We start from the raw sequence: 13,930 nt of genomic DNA, 5'->3' as shown, positions 1-13,930 counted from the left end.
CATTCTTCATAAGGCAGAACACAGGGTCTCCCAGGCAGCAACCTCCCCCTTCTGCGGGTTCACACACTGTCCTATGCTTGGTTCTTGCTTCAAAGAACCACTATTTGTTTACAGAGCTGTATCTCCTATGAATTTTGAGCTTCACCTCTTCTCTTTGTTTTTTGGTTACCAGCTGCTACTGCTGCTGCTGCTACTGCTAAGTCACTTCAGTCGTGTCTGACTCTGTGCGACCCCATAGACGGCAGCCCACCAGGCTCCCCCATCCCTGGGATTCTCCAGGCAAGAACACTGGAGTGGATTGCCATTTCCTTCTCCAACACATGAAAGTGAAAGCTGCTACTGAGAATTGCTCAATAAAATTTCATTAAATAAATGAATTATTTTAAAGATAGAATTTTCCCAATAGTTATATTTTTAAATGTAGAAAATGATATCATGTTTGAATACTCCTTAGAGAAATTATGGTAATACAAAGGTATAAGTTCAGTTCTAATAAAATAGTAAGAATGTAGGTAAGTATGAGTAAATTCATGAAAGGGTTCAAAAACAGCTATCAGTTCTGAGAAAAAGCACACATCTATAGCCAAATAAGGGGCTTTCCAGGTGGAGCTAGTGGTAAAGAACATGCCTCTTTTTGGCAGATTCATTTTGATATATGGCAAAACCAATACAATATTGTAAAGTTAAATTAAATAAAAAAAAAAAAAAAAGAACATGCCTGCCAATGCAGGAGAAGGGACAGACATGCCTTTGATTCCTCAGTCGGGAAAATCCTCTGGAGGAGCAAATGGCAACTTACTCCATTATTCTTGCCTGGAAAGACTTGGACAGAGGAGCCTGGTGGGCTGTAGTTCAGGAAACGACTGAAGCAAGTTAGCACGTTTAAGTCAAATTGCCAAATAAAACAATCAAAGAATCAAAACAAAAAAACAAAGGGGCAGAAAGTTGAGACCACAGTTGTCAAAGAGTATATTTCACTTTTTTTTCCTTGAATGTATATATGATTAAATATCTTGGTCACATTTTGGATGTATTGATTTTGGATAAATGTTTAAGTTTTCATAGCCCAATTACATGTGATAGAATTGAAGGGGGTGGTAAAAAAACAGGAAAAGTTTTTTAAATAACATTTTAAGACTAATATAAAAGGTTTTAGAGGACTTAGCAAAAAGGATAAGTTTTAAAAAAATGAAGATGTTTTAGTTCTAGAGAAGAGTGATGAGGAATTTAATCACTGTCTTCTAGTATATGATGGTTCCATTGAGAGATGATAGTAATAAAATATTTTCCTTCTTAGCTCAGTGTACGGTCAACAAGGATTAACTTAAAAAGAAAAGAGGAAAACTCTAGAGAAGGTGAGAGATTGACTAATTACTAAGTAATGCAATGAAAGATTTCCCTCACAAACTTTTAAAGCAGGAGAGCTACATTTTGATCTGGAGTCAGACATAAGTTTAAACCTAAACAACTCTCAGCAAGACAAATACCATTTTGTTCCATAAACAAATTATACTCTTTATGGTTCTCAATGTTCTTCTACAACAAGTCTCCTTCTGTTGCCCACGGGGCTGTCTCAGTCACTGACACCAGGAACAAGCCCCCTGAAGCATGTAAAATAGAATCTTCTGAACTAATTGTTCCTTAAATCCTCACCCTTCTGATCAGACTCTCCTTAACAAGGTGGCCAAAGACTGGAGAAGTGTGATTGAAAATTTCCCAGAGTATAAAAAGAAATGGAACATAATGATCTTTGGAAATTCAAATACACCTAAAATATTTTTAAAAACTATAGTATGAAAATCACTGATCCTTGATTTTGTTTATGCTTCATATTTTTTCATTAACATTAAGTGACATTTAGTATAATATTTAAGTCAAAAATAATTCTATCAAATTTTTTTAACCTCATATAATATATGAAAATACTGTACTGTGAAATTCCAAGATAAGACACAAGTTTAAGGTTTCTATCAAAGGTCACTGAAAGACTAAAGGTTTTTCATAACATTTTTGTCTTTAGGTTTTACAATTAACATTTGCTATGCTGCTTCATTTATATCAAATGCTCACAGTTGTTTTATAAATAAATACCGCAACCTTTCTAAGGAACTTCAGAGTTCGACCTAAATTCAATTATTTTGTTTTCATGTGACAGCAAAGCTAGCAAGATTCGAAATAAGGTGACACTCTATATATGAAGAATAAGGGCCTGGCTTAAGAAAGGTAGTTTAAAACTAGATAAAATATTCCGAAGAGATGTACACTGTGGCTTCCGGGTGGCTGCTTGGTAATCTGTGAACCTGAAACAAAGTTCTGCAGTGTTTTTATCTTGTCTTGTTTTTCTCCAGTGAATGAATGTAAAGCATCCACTCAGAATCTGAAAGTAGTACATATCATTTCAGAAAAATAGGATTTGGTTCCGCTTACCTGTTCCTGTTGCTGGAAATCCAATCTGAAATAAGTGTTGATGCTTGTTGGTGACAGTGTTTGTTGCCAAAACTACATGCCAGCATTATAACTTCTCTACGTAGTTCTCTAGGTATCATCAAAAGGAAAAGAAAAACCAACAGGGTTAATATCTGGAGAGAACGGGTAACTCAGTACACTACATTGCAGTACATATGTAAATAATTAGCACAAAATAATTTTCAGACACAGGGATTCCATTTTGCTGAGTAAGAAATAATTAAGCAGGGTGGGAGTTGTGCATAAAAACGTCTTCTCTGGAAACAGTTCTCTAGTGAGGGGTCTAGGTTCAGATCTCAACTACCCGTAGAGGCAGATTTTAAATTAAAACATGGCCAAGAAAAGCCTTTGTTCTCAGTACCAGGTGGTGGAAACCGTGCTGTCCACCAGCAGTCCTTCCGGGAAAGGGAAATGACAGATGCAGAACGAAAGGTCGTCTCACGCTGCGACAGTCACAGTGGTTCTAGTGGTGTGTCATTGTACGGTTCTGGGGGGAGCAAATAAGAAATAAAACCGTACTCGTGTTGGTAGGATGCTTGGACAAGAGATCCATTAAAATTGTTTTTTGGCCAACCAAGCTTGATGTACGTTGTTGCAACTTGCTTTAAAATATATTCCTAAATGAAGAGTGGGAGAAATAAAGATAATGTTACTTTCAAATCACTTCACTCTGACAACTGAAATTATATGTAACTTAAAATATTTTCCAAATGAACCTACTTTGAATATCCGTAAAATAACGGGTATGGTAAAGCTTTATTACAATTTCATTTGACTTATTATTTCAAACATAGAAAATAAATATAAAATACAGTTGCAATGGTGGAAGTCTACTCTTTACTGCCTATTGAAAAATTAAGCAATTTTCACTATTAAATATTTGAGATGACAATTTTTGTAGCGAAAAGGAAAGTAAGATATAGATAATGAATCCATGTATACATAGTTACATATGTATGTAGATATAGTTTATGAAAATGAATACCTAATCTTTATCATTTTATGTAAATAGACCATATTTAATGCAAAACTATTAGATAAGCCCAGCTAATAGCCTAGCTTGTTGAACCTGACACACACATGAGATTCACTTTTTAGTAAAATGATGTACTATTAATATTTCAAAGTCAAAATCCATTCATCTAATGATATAATTAAATATTAGTCGTAATGCAAGATATGTTCTCCTCACTTTAATGTGGTCCTTGAATTTTGACAAAGGAAGCAAAACACTGAAATTACAGTAAAACAATTCTTAACTTTTACTGGAACTGAAGTGTCTGACATGATATATTATTCTAAAGTACAAATATACACAAGAATGTAAATTTGTTCTACATAAGTTTAATATTACAGTGTCTCTGTGTTAAGGAGAAAAGAGAAGGGTAATAAGCCTTTCTCCGGCAGATAAAAATGATACCATAACTGTACTGACACTTGTATGCACGTCTGCTGCAAAGGCAGATTAAAACAAAACCAATGACAATGAACAGTCAAGCCAAGACTACTCTCATTAAAAAAAATTGTTAAAGCCAAGGTGCGTTCATGCAGGCTCAGGATAAGATTTGAAAAAGCAACTCTTAGGGACATCGCAGTTTAGATGACTCTAATAAACAGCTTTCATGTCAGAGCCAACTTGCCTCGAGTCACTTCAAATCCATAGGTTAATTAGCAGAGCCAGGACGTTATAAATTAGGAAAATTTTATAAGACACGGAGCAGAGTCTTCAAATAAGTAAAAGGAAAATAAATAATGCTCAATGGTAATAGGAGTTACAGAGATACATTCTCGCATGCAAAACTTCACTGGTGATAAGAAATTTTGGAATCAAAAGCTCATTAGCAGTGCTTAACCCTAATGCTATTCAAAATGATTATTACATTAGATTAGGTGGTGTCAACTGTGCAAGTTTGGTTTTCCAGCCCTTAGGCCTAGGAAATCTGGTCAGGTAACATGTTGGAATGTTTGCCATGTCTTCAGGTCTATTTGGATTAGCTGTTGTTTGCTCTCCTATATCTCCTTGGACCCAATTATGAATGGGCTTTTGCCTCAATGTTGATCTTAACCTTGTTAATTAAGGAAGTGAATTGAATTTACTATGCCCCTCTGGATAAAAATAATGACTAAGAATCTTTACTGAAACTGTCTATATTCTGTGAAGATTTTTGCATCCCTCTTCCAGGTTAAGTCCTCTGTGAACACAGAACCCTTTAACTCTAGGGAAGTAAGTTTGAACTTTAAGGATTTATTATGTATATTTGTTCTTAAATTCTGAGGCATTTAAGCTTAACTGACACTTTTAGGCCAGAAAAAAAAAAAAAAAAAAGTAGCTTGTATTACATTTCTTTCTTCAGAATTTGCCATTAGTGTCATACAGAAAATCAGAACAAAAATGATAACACAAATTAGAAGGAACTACTAAAATAACTTGGGATCAAGTTGAACATAGTAGATAATGAGAAAACAGTTTATCTTCTGAAAAGAAGAAAGAAGAAAATATATCTTTTTACATTGAAGATGTTGTATTTCTCCATGCGGTCCAGTAATTTATCTAGAGGATAAAGAGCTCTGCTGGCAGCATGCCAAGGAAGAAAATCCTTTTCCTCAGACAGGTATCTGATAATCTCCAGGGGAATATTCTGAGGCAAATACCCAGCTCTGCACAAAAAAATTTAATGTTAATTATATGCAGAAAAGATACATGATGAGGCAAAAATGAAGATTTTATGTATGCAAATAAAAGGCAGAAAGCAAGATTCATCACAGTATAAAGAAGCCATACTCAGAACTATAAGAATAAAATTACTCACTTTTTAAATATAGTCCTACTTAGGATGCCAATGCCCCTTAATATATACAGAGTTACAGAGTAAAAAATTTGCATGAACACAAAAATATCAGCATGCATGTTTTTAAAAAGGAAAGAATTGTGGGACTTGAATAAAATCAACTCTAGGTATTTTCTTCATGGAAACTATTCAGAGGTCATGAGTCATTGAAAATAATTGATTACTGAAATGAAATTCTGGGTTCTCAATGCATTTGTTTTACTTTTCATGTACTTCTGTATAATGACACTTAATCCAGGTTGTCCTCAAAAGGATAATCAAATTAAAATAGCAACTTCCAGTTTTGAGTGTATTTGTTACATTACCATACAAACATCTTTCAAAACTTCCTATTAAAAACAATTCTATCAATATAGCACCTATGAAGAAGAGCAGAGTTAAAGTTTAAATTACAAAAAAATGTTAAAAAAATAGACTCTTCCTCTTTATTATTTTCAATAGGTGTTATGTCACCATGGGGACCAATGTCAGATTCTTTGGAAAATATGAAACAGTAGCTTTTAAAAACTGTCTGATCACATGCAACCCACTTTTAAAGAGGGGATATTCAAAAAGGGATCCAAAAGAAGTGAATATCCCTACACTACAGTGAACTGCATAGAAAATCCTCACAAATCAAAGCAATATGAAAAACACCATGGAGTACATTAAAAGATGGCCTTAGCCTTCATGTCCCTGATGCTTACACAGGGTGACACCACGCATCTGCTGATTTTTTACATTAATAATCAACTGAATATAGACTTCTAACACAGGGGGCAGGTAAATACGAGAGCAAGCAAAGCCTGGTTCTCTTCTTTACTTACATTTCACACCATTATTTTTCGTGGCATCACAAAATTAGATGGACTTTTTTATTTGTGTCTGGTAGAAGGTGGACAGGGAAGGAGCAAAGTCTTCTCACCTTCATTTCCAGCAAGGTCGCCAGATTATTTAGTCTTTACTAATGTGATAAGCAAAAACTACTCTATGCACAAACATTAACTTGCAGCTGTGTTTATAATGTTCATAATAAAAACCAACTCTGAAGATTCTGCTTCAGTTTTCTTTGGATTTAATAAATGAACATACATCATTACTCTAATGATTTTGATTCACTCTTGGTATAAGATCAACCATAGCTAACACCTGACATAAATAAGAATGGTGAAAATAACCCCGAATTTCCACATTTCCATAAAATTCCTTGAAGTTTGTATGCTTTAGACTCCACCTAGGTTTGTGCCACTTTTCTTGTACACTTTCTATTTTATACATCCTTACAAAAATAGCATAAAATTAGGCTAAAGGCAACAGTAATTAAATAAGAAACAAAACTTCATATTTTTGCTAATGTAGCATAATAAAACAGTTAAATTTTGCCTACAGGGGTTGTAAAAGTAATGATGTGGTTTTTTTCCTTAAAAATAACACAGCTTCCAATATTTCCGATTTCATAATTTGTTTTTCCTGAACTTTTAATCCTAGATCTTAACTAGCATGGTGATCATAAATTTGCCTTCTCTAAAATTATAAAATCTGCATGCCGTGGATTAGACAATTTTAGAGTTGAAGAAGATTTATCTAGAACCCATTATTCTTTTATTGAGGAAATAAGAAAAAAGTATGTATTTTTTTTTTTAAAAAGAACCTTTAGTAAGTAGCTAATTTATTAGGGTCCTTCAGATGAGGTTGGAAAATCAAGAAAGGTGTTTGGGTCTATTTTCTCATGGATTTAAACACACTATCTCTTGTCAGTTACAATTTATTGTGTATTATTTCTTCTTTACAAATGGATGGACATCTTTCAATGACTTATGTTTTGGAAGCAATATGACTACAAATAAAAAATATGACAAATAATGTTATGAAAAAAGACTTGGTCCAGAAAAAAAGAGCCTGACACTGAGGAAGAGCCTGAAGCCTGAGTGCTCGCTGTACAATCAGGTCCGTCCATCGCTCCAAGCCCCACATTCCTTATCTGTGAAATAAGAGGGTTGAACTAGGTGATATCCCGAAGCTAACCCTTTTACTCTAACCCACTTACCTATATTTGAGCCTGCTTAAAAAAATCATCACCACAACAGGGGCATAATGTGTTTACTTAAAATTTTGGAAAAAAATGCCTTTTCATTTTCATATTCCCCATTATTCAGCTGTTTGATATGTACAAGTCTTCTAAGAGTCAGAGCTTGAATCTAGGCTTTATAGGACACTTGACATAGTGTAATAAAATTAAAGCAAAGCAAGCCTAATAGATTCTAAGTAATGACCAAGGCCAGTGAAGTATTCATTAAATCAAGAAATAGAGCAAGTTATGGTTTGAGTCCTTAAGGAAAAATTGCTAACTGTGCACCAAAATCCATGCCCTCTTCCACTTCCTGGAATGAAGGATAAGTCTCATTTCCTTGGTAGCCAGTTGTGGTCATGTGACTAAACTGTAGCCTACAGAGTATTAGCGTTCCTCACTGTCAAGGTCAGCCCATACACACCTTCATTAGTCCTCCATGTCCTTTCTCCCTAAAATGAATCTTTCAGAGTGACCCTGAATGAATATGTGAGAAACCTACCTGGGTGTCTGAATGACTGCATCCCCAAGTACCAGTTCTCATACCCAATTCTGTTTTGTGTGCAGGAAGTACACTTTTATTGCTTTTTTTTTTAATCCAAATATATCTTTGGGTATGTTTTATTTAAAACAATTAACCTTCTCTAATGCACTCTTTAAATAGAATAAGAAACAGACTACTCTCAAATTGCCCTCATTTTGTGTTGTTACAAACATAGGTAAGTAATTATCTACTATATAATTCAATAAACTTGCATTTAGCCTGCTAGATCAAAATATGTAGCTATACTCAATTGGGTAAGAGGATAATCAACTTCATTACAAAATTAAGACTTGTAAGAGATAATGTTGGTGAATAAGTTACCTAGTTTAGATATGTGCTTGTGTAATTGGCTGGTAATGATATGTGTGATTAGCACTACTGATAATGCAATCAATATAGGAGAAGTGTGTAGAATCCTAGTGAATGGAACACTACATTAGCTCAAAGTAATCAGCCCAGTAGGGAGCACACTTAGGGTCCTGACGCTGAAATGCAGTTTCCTGAAATTTGCATCATCGCAGGGAAATGTTACTAGAAAACGTGATGGGGGGGAACAAATTTTTAAAGAATAGCGCATGTATAACTATACGGGGTTTTCCTCTCTTAGGAAGAAGCTGTAGATGACATTTATCATCTCTACTCTTGAGGTGAGGTTTGGCATAAAAAATTAGTTAGGAATCAAGACAATGGGATAAACATGTGAAAAGATGCTCAACATCACTATTAATTATAGAAATGCAAATCAAAACACCAATACAGTATACTAACACATATATATGGAATTTAGAAAGATGGTAACAACAACCCTGTGTATGAGACAGCAAAAGAGACACTGATGTATAGATCAGCCTTATGGATTCTGTGGGAGAAGGAGAGGGAGAGGGAGAGGGTGGGGAGATTTGGGAGAATGGCATTGAAACATGTATAATATCATGTATGAAATGAGTCGCCAGTCCAGGTTCAATGCACGATACTGGGTGCTTGGGGCTGGTGCACTGGGACGACCCAGAGGGAGGGTATGGGGAGGGAGGAGGGAGGAGGGTTCAGGATGGGGAACACGGGTATACCTGTGGCGGATTCATTTTGATGTTTGGCAAAACTAATACAATATTGTAAAGTTTAAAAATAAAATAAAATTAAAAACAAAACAAAACTAAAATGAGGTATCACCTCACACCAGTCAGAATGGCCATCATCAAAAAAATCTACAAACAAATAAATAGAGAGGGTGTGGAGAAAAAAGAACCCTCTTGCACTGTTGGTAGGAATGTAAACTGATATAGCCAGTATAGAGATTTCTTAAAAAACTAGGAATAAATCTACCATATGACCCAATAATCCCACTACTGGGCATATACGCTGAGAAAACCATTATTGAAAAAGATACATATACCCCAATGTTCACTGCAGCACTTTTTACAATAGCTCGGACACGGAAGCAACTTAGATGTCCACCAGCAGACGAATGGATAAGGAAGTTGTGGCACATATACACAATGGAGTATTACTCAGCTATAAAAAGGAACACATCTGAGTCAATTCTAATGAGGTGGATGAAACTGGAACCTATTACACAGAGTGAAGTAAGTCAGAAAGAGAAATACAAAAACTGTATATTGATGCATATATATATATGGAATTTAGAAAGATGGTACTGATGAACTTATTTGCAGGGCAACAATGGAGAAGCAGACATAGAGAACACGCTTGTGGACACAGTAGTGGAAGGAGAGTGGGCCAAATTGAGAGAGTGGCATTGAAACATATACATTACCATGTGTAAAACAGCTAGTGGGGAGTTACTGTATAACACAGGGAGCCTAACCTGGTGCTCTGTGACAACCTAGAGGAGTGGGGCAGAGTGGGAGGTGGGAAGGAGGTTCAGGGGGGCGGGGCGGGGGGGCATGCATAACCTATGGCTGATACATATTGATGTACCGCTGAAACCACCACAACATTGTAAAGCAATCATCCTCCAATTAAAAGAAATAGTTTTTTTAAAAAACACTATGGGGAAGACAAGCAAATGAGGGAAGTTTAAACAATGGATAAAAGATTGCCTGCATACACCTATACAGTTCCTCCTCCCATCCCTGTGTCTCTCCCAACACACACATACCTTCTGCTCTTCCTTCTCTAATTACTGGAGCTTGCAATGGGATATATCTTTAGGCATGAAAGAGGATATTTTATAAAGGAAGGACATTAAAATTGGACTATATTAACTGATGTTAAAATGCACTGACCTTAGCTGGCTTTATTTTCACCCAAGATCTAAAACTACTTTTGAATTCCTGTGAATGTTAACTCTTAAATCTTCTGTGATAGGTGGCTTGTACACATAACCTATTTTACCATGAGTTTTCTTTAAAAGTCATTGGTTTCTGGGTGCTTGAAACTTAACAAAAAGTAAAAAGCACAACCTTCAGACTTTTCAGAGCATCATACTCAAGTCTTCATTAGTTGAATATTTATTTAAAAACAATAAATAGCCTACTACATATCTCACCATACATGCAGAAGACACTATAACTGTCCCTTAGGGCATAGATGTTTTGAAGCAATTACTGCAATGCTTAATTAAGAAGCTTACTATTCTATCTACTGTTCTTTGCTATTCATTATTGTAAGACTTTTATGTGCTCTTTGTGGAAAGATATTGTGGTGGAGACTGAAAACCCCACTTGTCCACAGAGCACCACAGAATAAAGAGGGAACTACACAGAGGAGGTATCTGTGTCAACCACGGGTCCTTGTCGTCAGTTCCTAGAGAAAACAAAGATATGGGTCAGTTCAGTTCAGTTTAGTCGCTCAGTCGTGTCCGACTCTTTGCGACCCCATGAATCGCAGCACGCCAGGCCTCCCTGTCCATCACCAACTCCCGGCGTTGGCAAACCGTCGTCCGCAGAGACCAGAAGGAATTACAGTCGGTCCTTCACACCTACAGGTTCTGCATCAGTGGCTTCAAACAACTGTGGATCAAAATATTTGAGAAAAAAAATTCCACAGTTCCAAAAAGCAAAACTTGAATTCACTGCATGCTGGCAAATATAAACAAAGCAGTTATACCGTATTAGATATTATAAGTAATCTGGAGATTATTTAAAGTGTATACAAGTACTATGTATGCCATCTTGGGCTTTTCCGTTGGCACAGTGGTAAAGAAGCTGCCTGCCAATGAAGGAGACACAAGTTTGATCCCTGGGTCAGGAAGATTCCCTCGAAGAGGAAATGGCAACCCACTCCAACATTCTTGCCTGGGAAATCCCATGAACAGAGGAGCCTGGCAGGCTATAGTCCATGGAGTTGCAAAGAGTCAGACACGACTGAGTTACTGACGATACATGTATACACTATGCCATTTTATACAAGGGATCTGAGGACTTTGGTATCTGTGGGGGTTCTGAAGGCCAATACCAGAGTATACCAAGAGATGGCTTACTTGCTTGTAGCCCCACAAAATTAGGAATGTGAAAAGTTGCACAAAAAAAAGAGTTCTCATGGCCCCTTCTCCTCCTGCTCCTTTTCTTCCAGAAAGCCCACTTCCAAAACTGACTCAGGCACTTAGTTTATGATTTCACATACACTTTGATAACACCCCTATTAATAATAAGTATCATGATATTAATCAGAATTTTATCCTAATACTACTTTCTCACTCACTGAACTTAGATCTCTAAAGAAACCTGCTTTTCATCCATCTTTTTACACCCATAGCCTAATGCAGATTCTAGTTCAAAACAAACATACTCAGTAAACATACTCAAACTAAATTAAATCATGACAATAATGGCAGTTCTTAAAAACAAGAACACTTTGCAAGTATATTAAAACAAACATTGCTACCATTTCTTAATTATTTTCTAAGATTAAATGATACCAGAGAAAATTCTGAGTGATCTTTGTAGTATTTTTGCTCATCTTGTTTACTACTGATACACATAATAGAAGACATGAAGGCCATTGCTATCTAGCCAATAGCTTTGAATAAACTAGTCTATAATAAAGTAAACTAGCCTTATAGCCAGTGAGAAAGCAAAGGTATTATACAACACCTCTGTTCTTTTCTTTCTGATTAGCAAATGACTCCTACTCTCCTAGAAGTGTTATTACATAGCAGGTACTTAAATTGAGAGAGAACTTAGGAGTCTTTCTTCTGTTCAGTAAATTGACATGGGTCAAACTACATGATCTCCAAGTCCCCTACTTCAGTAAATACTTAATAATTAAAAATAAAACATCCAATAACAATTTTTGCAACTTGTATAGTTCTACCACCACCACCATCACAACCACAACCATCCTTTCTTTTCCACACACTTGTTTCTTCATTTCCAAACATAATTTCTCAAGAAATCAGTCATTATGTAAATATAGTGGGTCCTCTAGGCACTCAATAATGTTCAGAAGCAAAGTCAATGTTTGGTCGTTAGTTGGAAAAGCCAACAGATGTTAGCTATTTTCCCCAAAGTGTAAAAGTCCTTAGCTTCATGGTCAAAGTCAACTAATTTAGTTCATTTTACATTTTAGAAAACTACCAACTTAGCTAAGCTATCCTATATTGAGGGAGCTCCCAGGTGGCTCTGTAGTAAGGAATGTGCCCACCAATGCAAGAAACACAGATTCAATCCCTGGATGGGGAAGACGCCCTGGAGGAGGAAATAGCCACCCACTCCAGTATTCTCGCCTGGAGAATTCCATGGACAGAGAAGCCTGGTAGGCTATGGTTCATGGGGTTGCAAAAGAGTCAGCCACAACTGAGTGACTGAGCACACACACACATCCTATATTGAGGAATTACTGTATTCCCTTGGTGACTCAGATGGCAAAGAATCTGCCTCCAATGTGAGAGATCTGGGTTCGATCCCCAGGTTGGGAAGGTTCCCTGGAGAAGGTAATGGCTACCCACTTCAGTATTCTGGCCTTGAGAATTCCATGGACTGTATATCCATGGGATCGCAAACAGTCGAACACGACTGAGCAATTTTCACTTCACCTATATGTTATGAAATGACAGTCTGTTTCTGTGTATTGTCCTTAAAAGCTTCAAGATCAGTACTGTTATGCCCATTTTTTAGATTGTTATTATTCAGTCACTGAGTGACCGAACAACATATATGTATATACACATATATATATTGTCTAGTATACATACACATATATGTATACTATATGTGTTTACATACATATATATGCATATATATATTGTCTAGTATACATACATATACATATTGTCAAGTAGTATATATATGTGACTTAACAGTCACATGCGAATCTTTTGCAACCTCAAGGTCTGTAGCCCACCAGGCTCCTGTGTCCATGGGATTTCCAGGCAAGAATACTGGAGTGGGTTGCCGTTTCCTTCTCCAGGGTATCTTTCTAACCCAGGGATTGACCCCTCATCTTCTGCATTAGCAGGTGGATTCTTTACCACTCAGCCACCAGGAAAGTGCTATACGTATGTATATATATATTGGCTGCACTTTGTGGCATGAGGGATTTACATTCCCTGACTAGGGATTCAACCCTGTGCCCCCTACAGTGAAAGTGCAGAGTCTTAACCACTAGACCACCAGGGAAGTCCTTTTTTTTTTTTTTTTAATGATAGCTAAAACTTGTAGAAGAGAAACACCTTGCCAAGCTCATTTGACGAATAAGTGACAGAGTTGGAATTCAAAGTCAGGACTGACAAGAAGCTCCCATGGTTCCCCTGCATGAGGTTCCCTCCCCAAACACCACTTTGAAATAGGGTTAAAGGTTTTCTTTCTCTCTTCCTTTAACATCTGTTTACAAGTCATAATCACAGCACGTATATTCCAGATGCTGTGCTGTGCTCAGTCATGCCCGGCTCTTTGAGACCCGGTGGACTGTAACCCACCAGGCTCCTCTGTCTATGGGATTTCCTAGGCAAGAATACTGGAGTGGGTTGCCATGCCCTCCTCTCACATCCCAGACCAAAGCACAAATAAATACCTAATAAAATCTCAGTGCTTTGAAGGGGAAGTAAGCAACGTTAGGGGAAGG

At 36.6% G+C, this 13,930-nt stretch overlaps 1 protein-coding gene across 2 annotated transcripts in view; it reads right to left on the bottom strand.

Moving 5' to 3' along the window:
- Window positions 1-13,930, bottom strand: part of TRHDE (thyrotropin releasing hormone degrading enzyme) — a 454,936-nt gene that overhangs the window by 42,279 nt on the left and 398,727 nt on the right. For both annotated transcript variants that reach the window (XM_086398684.1, XM_086398687.1), the window contains exons 13-15: window positions 4,977-5,124; window positions 2,986-3,083; window positions 2,428-2,535 (exon numbers count right to left, since the gene is read on the bottom strand). In XM_086398684.1, the coding sequence (XP_086254810.1) occupies window positions 2,428-2,535; window positions 2,986-3,083; window positions 4,977-5,124 (354 nt within the window). The remainder of the gene's footprint in view (window positions 1-2,427; window positions 2,536-2,985; window positions 3,084-4,976; window positions 5,125-13,930) is intronic.

This window comes from Bos grunniens, chromosome 5 (assembly GCF_055505025.1).
Source record: "Bos grunniens cultivar Pamir isolate PY7600 chromosome 5, Bosgru_T2T1.0, whole genome shotgun sequence".
NCBI classification, from domain to species: Eukaryota; Metazoa; Chordata; class Mammalia; order Artiodactyla; family Bovidae; genus Bos; species Bos grunniens.
Note: the sequence above shows the minus strand (reverse complement) of the source record. Positions and strands in the feature narration are given on the sequence as shown.